Source organism: Cololabis saira, chromosome 15 (genome assembly GCF_033807715.1).
Source record: "Cololabis saira isolate AMF1-May2022 chromosome 15, fColSai1.1, whole genome shotgun sequence".
Taxonomy (NCBI): domain Eukaryota; kingdom Metazoa; phylum Chordata; class Actinopteri; order Beloniformes; family Belonidae; genus Cololabis; species Cololabis saira.
Genome location: NC_084601.1, coordinates 28,395,662 through 28,408,387, shown reverse-complemented (window position 1 = coordinate 28,408,387; position 12,726 = coordinate 28,395,662). Strand labels below are relative to the sequence as shown.

General features: G+C 45.1%; 1 protein-coding gene across 1 annotated transcript; it reads right to left on the bottom strand.

Moving 5' to 3' along the window:
- Nucleotides 1-7,080: 7,080 nt before the first annotated feature.
- Nucleotides 7,081-11,040, bottom strand: paqr7a (progestin and adipoQ receptor family member VII, a). The gene is made up of 2 exons (XM_061741583.1): nt 10,921-11,040; nt 7,081-8,163 (listed from the first exon to the last, which is right to left on the bottom strand). The coding sequence occupies exon 2, from the start codon at nt 8,131-8,133 to the stop codon at nt 7,081-7,083; it is 1,053 nt and encodes a 350-aa protein (XP_061597567.1). The 5' UTR covers nt 8,134-8,163; nt 10,921-11,040.
- Nucleotides 11,041-12,726: the final 1,686 nt, after the last annotated feature.

The following is a 12,726-nucleotide window of genomic DNA, read 5'->3' as shown; positions in this document are numbered from 1 at the left end:
TATGTTTTAATGTCTATGTGGGGGGGTATGTGTGTGCTGTGTGGGTATTAAAGTGAGGATGTGTGTTAAAATGACCAGAAATGTGTTTTTAACCATGAGTGTGTGTTTTTCTATGTTAATTGTTGATTTTTTTTTATGTAAAGCACTTAGTCGTGTATGAAAAGTGCTATAAAAAAAGTTTGGTTTGATTGGTCGGTAGCACGTCTCCGCCCAACCTGTAATCATGAGCGACCTTAAAGGTAGAGTGGATCCTATCAAATAACACCTTTATAAATGAATGATTAATGACTCAAAACATGAATGTAAATAGGATGACAGTAAATTAAATCATAAATTCAACCTAACAGGGCTGGGGATCGATTCAAATGTCAAGTATCGATTCGATTCCGATTCTTAAGATTCAGAATCGATAATCAAGATTTGATTCGATTCGATTTCCGATATCGATCTGGGTTAGTGTTATTAAAACGTTTTTTTGAACTGTTGCATGAATTTTATGACTGTAGTTATGTAACATATTAATACTAGTATTATATTGAGATTCAACAGCAAGTATTGGCAGCTAATGATGCTGTAAGGACCAATCAGCTCCCAGAATGCTGATAGAACTACTTTCAGAAACATTGTGGGGCAGAATTACCAAACAGATCCAGGGCAGCAAACTTCGGTCTATTTCGGTTTTGGAATTTTTGAGAATTTGGTTTTTAGCATTTTATGCAAATGTAACCCCAAGTATATAAAGTAATGAAATATAGACAATTTATGCAATTATAACTGAAAACTTTAATGTTTTACCTTTAAACATATTTAAAGGCAAAAACATGGCACCAGTTATTCTCGTGTCCAACAAAACATTCCTTTTTTGGGCATAAACAAAAAAATACCCAAAATTGTAATGTAATGATGAAAAGAAAAAATCGATCTTTAGACATACAAATCGATTTTTAGGAGAATCGATATAGAAACGGAAAATCCTTTTTTTTCAACAGGCCTACAACCAATGTAACTTTACCTTTAAAGTACTTCACAAACATAAATGTCATCTTACAATATTATGGATCTTAAGCCTGATGGGTTCATACTTTAGTCCACAAAGTCATTTATGGAAGGTTTCTGATCAGGTATGCACGGTTTTCATTGACAGAGTGTGAATCTTAACCCCCCCCCCGACCGGCCTGTCCAGAGCTGCTGGACGGCTGCTGTCCTCCAGACACGGGCACTGAAGGCTGAAATCATGCCTCAGGGCTTGTTTTGGGTGTAAACTGTTTAAAAGCTGAGCTTTCACTCATCTCACCCCCTCATCCTCATTATTCTCTTCTGGTTCCTCTGGATTCAGCATTGATTTCTGGGAAAGGCACCAGAGACTCGTAAAATACTTATTCAGTAGCAGAGAGGGTACAAATATATAGTATATATCGGCATCACTTTACTGATATATTCATTAAATGTTTATTTCTGCAGCATTTTTCTAATCAAATAGAAAAGCAGACTAAAGCATGTAAAATAATAATAATATCAAAAAAGGTGTTTTTGTCCTGTAAATAAGTGAAGCTGCTGGGTTCTGAATCAGTTCTGAACCAGTTCTGATACCTGACGGGGGCTCGTCACTGTGGTCGGGACAAGAGGAGACGACTCGCGTCTGAGTTGAGCAACAAAGATGAAATTAGAGTCAAATACTACGGAGAGATTGTTCTGGTCTGGGGATGAGCTCAGAGTTGGACTACGGAGACTTTCACCCAGGATCTGACGTTAGACCAGCGGTGAGGTCAGTGGGGCCGCTGGGGGCCGCGGGTGTTGTTGCACAGTGGAGCGTCATCAGCAAAGGAAATGATGAACAGATTATGATTTTAAAGAGAGGGAATGCGCATGACGTCACAGATGCGACTTCACGGCGAGTTTCGCCCACTGAGTGGCAGAAAGACTGAGTGGCAGAAAGACTGAGTGGCAGCATAAACTTTCAGTTTGAGCAACTGGAAAACATCTAAAATGGGAAAGAGCTGTTGTGCGATCGACTGTACTCATAGATTTAGCAAGAAATCAGAGTTATCGTTTTACAGACTGCTGAAAAATAAGCTTAAGAGAGACAAATGGATCACTGCAATTCACAGAAACAACTGGATTCCAGGCACCGAAACGTGGATTTGCGGTTCCCATTTTGTATAAGGTAATGTTGGATTTTTGGGTAGCTAACGTTAAACGGTCGAATCATAAAGTTTGGTGTCCTCATCACTTTAATTGCACCCACAAATCCTGCCTTGAAGTAGGACCAAGCGTCAAGACTTTTGTAAGCCTTCAAGCTTTGCTTCGTGTATTTCCCCGGCGTAGAAATTAAGTACATATAAATATCAGGAAACTGGATTCGTGGTCAAATATTATTGTCCATGGACCACTGGTTCTTGGGGTAACTGTACGGGTCACTGTCCAGTCCAACTGATGCTAATTTAAGACCATAATCGGCTGTTATCCCGTCTTCTCCACTAGTTGCAGCTGTTTTTGCTGATGTTTTCCACTCAGTGCGAGTAAGGGGTCGTGGTCCAGTGTGGAAGTGAAATGTATTGAGCAGACCCTCTGTAAACTTGCCCACAGGCAGCATGTAAATAAAAAACAGAAGAAAATAATATTTTACAATTTATGTTATTAAACCACGGTCTGTGTGATCGAAGAAAGAATCAACATGCTTCTTGTGTATTTTGCTCCGTTTAATGGAAAGATCAACACATTTATTATCTACATTAATCTAAATTTATTGATTCATTTTTAGAGACCTGTGGACTGGTTGCTGTTTGTGTCTCTGCCTGTTTCTGTTTCTGTTTGTTTGTTTTCTCTCTTGCAGATTCCAAAGGCTTGTGTGCCTGTTATGTGAGTTTTAAATATCAAGTATCAAATATCAGTCAGGAATGAAACTGATTGATTAAATTAAATTAAATTAAATTCAGTTATTTAGATACAAAACCAGACCAAAACCAGCTCAGTGCGTACAGATTTATTTAGTTCACTTGTAACATCAACTTCCTGTTTCTGTTAGAAAAAAGGCACGAGTAAACGTCGTTAATCACGACTACAGTAACACGTCTGATACATTCCTGGGGGGACGAGAGTCCACCGGACCTTAGAAACCAGCATCATGGAGATAAAGTGGAAAACAGTTCACAGTTCTTCCTTAAAGGTTTAAAACTCATGAGAAACCAGACCAGCAGACCTGCAGAACAGCAGACCTGCAGAACAGCAGACCTGCAGACCTGCAGACCTGCAGACCTGAAGTTCACGTTCTGGAGGTTTTAGTCTAAAAACAGCGAAGCTGAGAACACAAACACATTGTTTTAAGCTGGTCCTGAACCCTGAGGGCACCGGGGTGAAACCTGCAGGTCAGAACGACGTTTATCTTTTTATCTTCAACTTTTCATCGTGTTTAATTTCAAAAAGAAAAAAAATGTTTTAAACGTCTTTAAAAAGTGCCAAAAGTTAGTTGCTGGTGCTGATGCATGTGTGTTAATACAGTTGTTCTACGTAGAAACTAACTGAGATGCTGGTCGTCTCCGTCACATACGAGTTAGATAAAATTCAATAAAAACAGAAAGCTCTGATTTGCAGATCTCACAAACTTCCATCCTCACGTCTAGCGACGGCGACGCGCCTCAGAGACGCTGGAAGCTGAGCAGCAGAACCGGAGAACCAAACATGTGGAGGAACGCAATGAGATGCAAGAACGGCACCTCCGCCGACCTCCATTGACCTCTAATGACTTCTAATGACCTCCACTGACCTCCATCTGACCTCCAGGTTAAAACGTCTGACTTTAGAGCAGAAAAAAAACATATTTACAGTCTGTTCCAAAACACTATTTTGGCCTCAATCATTAGATTTCACCTCCATGACGACTCTGGGGGTGAATGTTTCTGTACCAAACCAGGAGAGTTTAAATAAAACATGAAATATATTTCTAATATGATTGATTGACAGCTGGCTCAGCCAATGGCGAGCCGTCATCACGTCCTCGGCTAAAGGAGCCAGGACCAGGCGGTTCTGGATCAGGCGGTTCTGGTTCCGGATGTTCAACGTTCATTTAATCACCACTAAAGTTAATTGACTAAAGTCTTCAGGTAAAGACGGAGGAACCAACTCCTTTAAAATAAATGTAATATAAACTCTCTGTCTAAGGGTGCTTTCAGACCTGTGGTCCGTTTGTTTTGTTCCGATTCAGGGGCTAAATCCAGAGCCGCCTGGGAGATTTGCGAGGCCCTGTGCGAAATGGCTGGGGGGGGGCCCGAAATTTTTGGGTTTTTCGGGTCGGATCGGGTGTCTATATGCGCAATTTTAACTCTCCAATTAGCAAAATACTGGATACCTTCTCCTGCCTCATCGTCATCTGGGCTTGCCTTGACGCGGGGCCCCCACGGCTGCTTGAGACTGCTTCAGAGCAGCTTGTGTCTGCGCTTGGTCTGATCAGTTGTATTGAACAACAGACACGCGCATCATTGCACATATATTTATTGATATGCACAGACTAGTACACATTTAGGTCTGTAATGGAACGTGACTGTTGATATTTATAAGGGGAAAAAGGAAAAAAAAACGAAAAAAAAAATTTTTGGAAAAAAAAAAAAAATTGAAAAAAAAAAACAAAAAAAAAAAAACGGCCCATAGCGCGAGGCCCCCTGGGGCGCGAGGCCCCGTGCGGTTGCACGGTTCGCACACCCCTTGCGGCGGCCCTGGCTAAATCGATACAGTTGTTTCGTTTTTCGTTTGTGGGGTTTGTGTTCACAAGGCAACCGTCTGTGGCAGTTCAAAGCTGTTAACAAATGCCATGCGCGAACCAACTGTTCTGTCATTGGTCAGAAATGAACGCGGAAGCAGTTTCCCCTTCTGTACCCCGGGAAAAACAGCAATGGTTATAGCCCCTTTCACATAGGGGGCGCAGACGGCCGCCGGCAATCCCATTCATGCATGTGCTGCCGGCACATGAGCGGACTGCTCTCCTGCTGAGCTCGGCGGCGGGCTAGAGGCCCCCTGCCGCGGCATTTGCGCTGCGCAAACCCTGCCCGAATTGAACATTTTTTAATTTCACCGTGCCGCGTTGGGACAACATCTCAGCACGTCCAATAGGAGAGAAGGTGGTGGGGGCTGCACCGACTCTTCTCCTTGCGCCGTGGTAGCACATACACAATGAATGGAGTTATGTTGGTTGCTGTGTCGATTATGTTCTCACTACAAATAAAAAAAACGAACCGCTCCAAGTCTGAAATGGAAGCGAGCCGAGACCATCTCTCCTAGGCGATCTCGGCTCGCTTGTTTTGTGCCACATCTGAGCACGATTGCTGTGTTCACATATACCAAACAAACCAATCTTTAGGGGGAAACGCTCCCTGTTTCGGAACAACTGCTCCAAACAGGACAGGTGTGAAAGCCCCCTAAGTTAAACCAGTTGGTCTCAGCGCCGCCCCCTGGTGGACCAGCCACTTAAAACACACGTCTGCTGCACTGCTGCAGCCAGAACCAGGTCCAGGTCCAGACCTAGTGCTGGGCGGTATGACCAAAAATTTATATCACGGTATTTTTCAAAATTATATCGGTTTCACGGTATATCACTGTATTTTTTTTTTCATGCACAACTGGGTGTTAACCACATTTTCTAATGATTTGGAAAGGAATTGCTGCAGTAAATTGGCTTAGAATGGCCTATTTTACTGTCATGAGGAGGAAATATTGCAGAAAAACATTAATGTCCACACTAGTATAAATACAGGTTTGCATGGCTTCACAAAATGATGCCGTTTACAATGAGGTGGCGGCACTTATGATTCTAATGAAGTGAGAGAATCAGTCAGACAACACTTAAAGACTTTAAGTGTTGTCTGACTTGACTTTTCTCCCGCACTTCTAGTGTTACCTGTAGACGTGGTGGACGCAGATCTCAGCTTCATGCATTCTTGATATTCTATCACATGTTTGCGGCTGAGGTGGTGGAGCAAGTTGCTAGTGTTGCCTCCCGCGGCTACAACTTTAGCTTTACAACACTTGCAGATGATTGTTGTTTGTTGAACGTCGTCTTTTTTAAAGCCAAAGAATTTCCACACAGCCGACACAGCTCCTCTTTTCGGAACAAGTTCCTGTGTCATGATCTGGAACAGTTGTGGGACCTTCGTTTTCAGCCATCTTCACCCACATATGTCCGCTGTAAACAATGCAACTGCTAAATAGTGATGCACCGAAAATTTGTGGCCGAAACCGAAACCCAAAATAATTATAAACACTTGGCCGAATACCGAACAATACCGAACATAGTTCTTCGCAGTTTTTCATTTATTTCCCCAATTTTTTCACCATTGCATAAATCAAATAAATTTGATTTAGGCATGCTTTTCAAAGAAAAAAATCTTTTACAAATTACAAGGTAGAAAATATTTATTGAAGATAAAAAACTGAACATTTTTTAATTTCCCAGCATTATGTTGTTTTGGTTCCACCTCCTGGTGAATGTTAGGTAAAATTCTTATGTGGTTATTTTTTGGTTGGCCAACGATTTATGTTTGTGGTGCGCAACAGTTACGGGAGCGGCCAGTCTATTTCCTTATATTACAACGCCGTTATTAATTGTTCGTTTTTTTCCCCACTTATTCCACCGAACACCGAAAGTGTTTTTTTTGCCATTTTCGGCTGAACAATTTCGGTTACCGAACAATCGGTGCATCACTACTGCTAAACAGTCTCCTCACAAACAGTGTCCAGCGGCGCTACGTTCCACCGCGCGGCGCAGCGGAACATAGCGCCGCGCGGCGTTCCCAACGCTGTGTACGCTACTGTACTCACCGGTATTACGGTATATGAAAAATTCATATCATAAGAAAAATAAACACCGGTATTCGGTATGAACCGGTATACCGCCCAGCACTATCCAGACCAGGTCCCAGATCCAGACCAGGTCCAGGTCCAGCGGGGGAGTGAAATGTGCAAATCAGAACCTTCTGTCGTCATGACAACCAGCATCCCAACTCCGTCAGAACTGGAGCACTAATCTGCTACGCTACAGCGTCGATGCTCCGCCCCCCCACCTGGAGGCTCCGCCCCCTCCCCCAGCCCCCTCTACCTGTCCTTATCCCCCCCACCCTTCTCCCCCAGCAACCGCCTCACCCTCCCCAGCATCACCGCGGCGATCAGCCCGCAGCCGGCCAGCGTGGCGGCGTACAGCCCCACATAGCGCGCGGCGTCGCCGCGGCGGTGCAGCGGGGCGTAGAGCGGGCGGCGGCCCAGGTAGTCCAGGCGCGCCGCCTCCACCTGGCACCAGGTGCAGCAGGACAGCAGCACGTGGAACAGCTGGTGGCTCTGGCCCAGGAAGTCCACACGGCCCGGCAGCCGCCGCTCCAGCAGCGGCACCGTGAAGAAGAAGGCGCTGCCCAGGAAGAAGGCCACCTGGCCGCCGTGGAAGGCCACGCCCGCGTCGTCGGGCTGCCAGGCTAGCAGCCTCGCCGCCAGCGGCCCGCTAGCCCACACGTAGGACATCGCCGACGGCGCCACCTGGCACAGCTTGCGGATGCGCGGCGGGCGGCGGTGGCTGCAGAGCTTCCCGTAGCAGCAGCCCAGGCAGGACAGGCAGCTGAAGGCGGCGGCGGCCGGCATGAAAGCCCCGCCCTCCTGCGCGGCGTAGTACCAGTGCGCCAGGGCGCTAGCGTACTGGTACTGGGCCACGCCCACGTAGTCCAGGAAGAAGAAGGCGTAGTGCAGCAGCTCCGACTTGCCGCCCAGCAGGTGCGCCGCTGCGCTGCACGCCGAGTACGCCAGCGCCGATGTGAGCAGCACCAGCAGCGGCCAGGTGTGGGCGTCACCGGCGAAGTCCACGCTGGTGGCGAGGTGGCGCAACCGCAGCAGGAAGGCCAGGAAGGCAAGCAGGTGCGTCCAGGTGTTGACCGTCTCGTTGTGGCGCCGGAACAGCGACAGGAAGTAGTAGCGCCAGCTGCGGCCCAGCGGCCGGTAGCCCGTGCTAACATAGCGCTCGCGGAAGTAGGGCGGCACCTCGCCGTCGGGCACCGTGCCGGGCATGGAGGGCGGCGCCGCCGGGGCTAGCAACTGCGGCAGCTGCCGGATCTGCTGCAGGCTGATGAAGACGCGGCCGAGCCGCTCCATCACGATGGTCGCCATGGCGCCGCAGCAGTGCACGCTGGGAGGAGGCTGCGGGGGAGGAGCACAGGTCAAAACCCACAAAACGGATCAACAGATCAACAACAGTTTGGCGAGGTTTCAAACCCGTCACCATCGGCGTCTAACGGACGCGGCGACCCCCCCCGCCGAGGTCAGGGAACCAGGAAGTGAGGCGGGCGAGGAAAAGTGGGCGTGGTCACCGCTGAGTCGATGAAGCTTTCCCATGATGCTCAGCCTGACCAGAATTCCTCTGGTTGACATTAACTTCCCCCGGTACAGAATGTACCGAGCCAATCAGAGCAGTGAAATGAATGCATTTTTACACATATTTTTTAATTTAATGTATTTTTTTAATTCCTTCTGATGTACAATACAGAAAATGTATTTCTTTGAATTAATTAAATTAATTAAAATTTTTCTAGAAAGTTTTCGTCTAATTTATGGACTGAAAAATACTTATGTTTACATAATGCGTGGCCACGCATTGATTATCTCGTGGCCACGAGTTATTAATGCGTGGCCACGAGTTATCAATGCGTGGCCACGCATTATTTTATTTTTTTCAAATGTCACCAGAGGGGCTCCGTACAAAACACAGTTTAAACATCATGACCAAAGCCGTTACGACCCGACCTGCAGCTTCACCGGGACCAACGGCTCTGATGGTTGGTGTTGATACAGGGACCAACCTTGTTAAAGAGCATCAAACTCACTTTTATCTACGCGGAAATAACGCAAAAATATAAAGAAGGCTTCCCAAAGTGTGATCCATGGTGAAATAGGAAACTGAAGATGTCCAGCTATATATAGATATGTGTAGGCTATATACACTGTTGAAGCCCCGCCCACTGCAGCCGTCGACAGACTATAGTGTGAATCTACCAAGCAGCGCAATGGAATCAGGAGATTTTTGACACTTTCAGTGCATACCTGCCAACACTCCCGATTTATGCGGGAGTCTCCCGATTTTCAACCATTTCTTCCGCCCTGCTCCAGATTTGTAATTTCTCCCGCTTATCTCCCGATTTTAAAGTGAAATGAGTCAATGGTGTTTAATGTGTCGTGGTACCTGACAACCTGGCAACCCAACCCAAAAGCACCCGCCCTACGTGCCTTGCGTGCTATACGTCACTGCCTACGTCCAAGCTACGTATCCGCCCCATCGAGCGCTGAGCCGTACGTCAACGTCGCCGCCATATTGGATGTGGCAAGACTGTGCTGTAAACTAATACAAGTAAATGGACTTATTTTAATAAAGCGCCTTTCTACAAAGACATTTACGTTTTACGTCTCATTTATTCATTCACACACGCACTAATATACTTGGGAAACAGTTAGGCACCAAATATAATATATTTAATTTTCTCAGATGGCAAAAATAAGAACTTTATTGATCCCACATAGGAGTAATTCATGTTATATCAGTTATAGAGAACCAGGTAGTGCCGAAAAACAATATATATCCCCCCTCACAAAAATAAGAAAAATAGAGAAACATATTTTCTCATCAGCAAAGCATATTTTACATAAACATATTTTAAATTTTTCAAGTTACAAAATAACATATTTGAACCATTTTTCAGATTTTTTCAGTTATTTTATTGTTTGGAAAATGGTTCAAATATGTTATTTTGTTATTTGAAAATTTGAAAATGTGTTTTGTTTGAGAAAATGCTTTGAAAGAAATCTGAGGGAAGAGTTGGTGGAGTATCAAGTCGTAGCAAGCAAGGATCTCCCACAGGAAGAGAGAGTTGAAGGTTCTGGGTTCTTCTAGGGAAAGAGGAGAGCTTTACAAATCTGGCATCACTGATGAAGGCAATACTATGCATCCCTCACAGCAATGCAGCTCAGAGAGCTCATTCAGCATGGTGGAAAAGATCCTCACAGAAAACACAATGAGTATGGATAATTCTACTCTTTGCACACTCCTTTCTTGCAAGATAAACCATACCAGCCCTGGCCACATGTATGATCCCTCCAAGAAAGTGATTGAAGCTGCAAAGTCTGACACCTACAATTACAACAGGTCCTTGGGTGACAAAGGGAACCTGGAAAATTCTACAAATATTGTATTTAATTGTTATTAATACTTAACTTATTTGGCTCCAAGAAGGCTGTAGAATCATTTTGGGAGGTACATTTTAGCACATTTCATTGTAGCTATGGAATTAAAGTTAATTAAAAGTCGTCTTGTTTATATCAGGGCGGGGATGTTGTGAGTGGAGCATTCCAACCACTACCCCAGAAAATCTCCCTCTTTTTCACAGCCCGTATGTTTCAGTGTGAATCCAGTACACAGCTTCTGCTGAAGCTGAAGCCGTCTGTCAATCATCTGCGGGGCCACGCCCCCTTTGAAAACAAGTTCCAACGCGAAACTTCAAAAGATGCCGCCGATCCAGGTGGGTGGTTCTGCTCTAAACCGGGTCTGTGACGTCACAGGACCCTTTCACACCTGCACGACTCACCTGAGCGACAGATTCTCGAACCGAAGCATCAAAAACTAAACTAATTATGATGTTTTTATAGACTTTATAAACTTTATCTCACGCACGAGGTGAGCCCAGAACCAGAGCAGAGACCCAGACCTGTCCCCTGGAGGACACCTGGGTCCCCCAGACTCACCTGGACTGACGTCACGGCGACGTCACTCTCAGAACCGCGGGGCCGCTTTAAGTGTGCGGGACCGAACCCGAGGGGACCAGAAAAGTTCTGCACGGACCGAACCGAGCCCAGACCTCCGGACCGGCCCCCCCTAACCGAACCGAACCTCACCCCCCCATGACCAACCTGGGACTTGGACCGCAGATGAGCCTCTTCTTCCTCCTCTTCTTCCTCCTCTTCTTCCTCCTCCGGACGGGCAGACCCGACACCTTCAGCCGTCGATTCTCAGCCGTCAAGTTAAACCCGGTCCGGTCCGGACTCGAACTGGAGGCGCCTACAAAATAAAAGCTGTTTAAAACTGGGTCTGAATCAGGGACGTGCACCTTTGTAGGGGCAGGTGCTGAAATTTAAAAAGGGACACATGGAACACGACTTTAACACTTTCCGACAATAACTTTGTTACATTTGTTACGTTGTTACATTACAATACAAAACAGTGTTTTGTATTGTAATACCCAGTGGTGGACAGCAACGGAGTAAATTTACTTGAGTACTGTACTTAAGTACATATCCAGAGGATTTGTACTTTACTTGAGTATTAGATTTCTTTGGTACTTATTACTCTTACTTGAATACATTTCCAAGACAAATATTTTTACTTTTACTCAAGTAAATTTCTAGGAAGGCTGAAAAGTACTCGTTACTTTCAGGTCTGCTCTTTTTTCTTCTTCCCTAAAATCCTATTGGACACAAGCTGTTTTTGTCAAAGGAGGAGACCTATCACAGTGCACGCTCTCCACTGGGATGTACGTAAAGCGGAAATACGTCAAGCCTCCTCAAAACGATACCGCCAAAGTAGCCTGCGTTTGTCAAGACAGAGCCGCAACAAGTGAAGACATAGCCGCAACAATTAATTTAGAAAAAATATAGTAATTTACTGATGTGGAAAATAAGAAATGTACTCTTACTCTTACTCTTACTTTTACTTAAAGTAAATTTAAAAGCATTTACTTTTGAATACTTAAGTACCTTAAGGGCCTGCCATGTGCATGTCAGGGAGGGGGATGTTCATCATATCATTTTATTTAGCTGAATTAATTGTTAGATGATATTGGTGAATGAATGGCACGATAGTTCCACACTTGAAAACACTTTGGAAATAAAAAAAAGGCCTTTGACAGAAGGGCCCTTAGGGCATCTGAGCAAAAGGGGGCGGGTGAGCACCCCCCACCCCCCCTCTGCAAGTGCATGAAAACTGGGTCTGAATCAACCTGGACCCCCCCCTGTGACGTGACTGGCAGGTTTCTGCAGAGTGGAGGTGAAGATCCTTCTCCACCGTGTTGTGATGAAACCAACGTTAGACTTGTAGTTCTCCAGACCGGTCTTGGTCCTGGTCCTGGTCCTGGTCTTGTCTCGGTGTCGGTGTCGGGTCTCTGGGTCTCTCCAGGACTCGGATAACTGAGATGCTGTTACCACCAAAGTGACAGAATCTGGTATCAGCAGTTCTTCCTCTTGTTAATGTCCAATTTTGTAAACTATTTGTATTTTGCATCTGATTTAATGTTTTGGTGCATCTGCATGTGTCTGTATTTAATTACAGTTTTGTGTTTATAACGGCCTTGTTTGAATAAATATATGGATAATATTTGCATATCGTTGTGATTGATTAAGCATCAGGTCCATTTCAGTGATGCTGATTCAGTGTAATCTGATTACTATGATGGTAAGTAATGTAATTTCAACCTTTAATATTTAAAATTCAGGTTTCATCTCCAAATTCAGTCCAATTTTAATCAGTAACATTTATTATTCATGACTTTTCTGAGGTGGAGGGGGGTGATGGAGGCTGGTTATTCTGGTAGAGGACTAGTTAGTAGTCGTGTCAATCCTTAAAAGCACTGGAGTCAATCCTCCAATAGTGTAGAAATAGCGGTAGTGCAGTCGCCACACATATCTGATCTAAGCTGATGGATGAAAACAAACTAGTCCCGG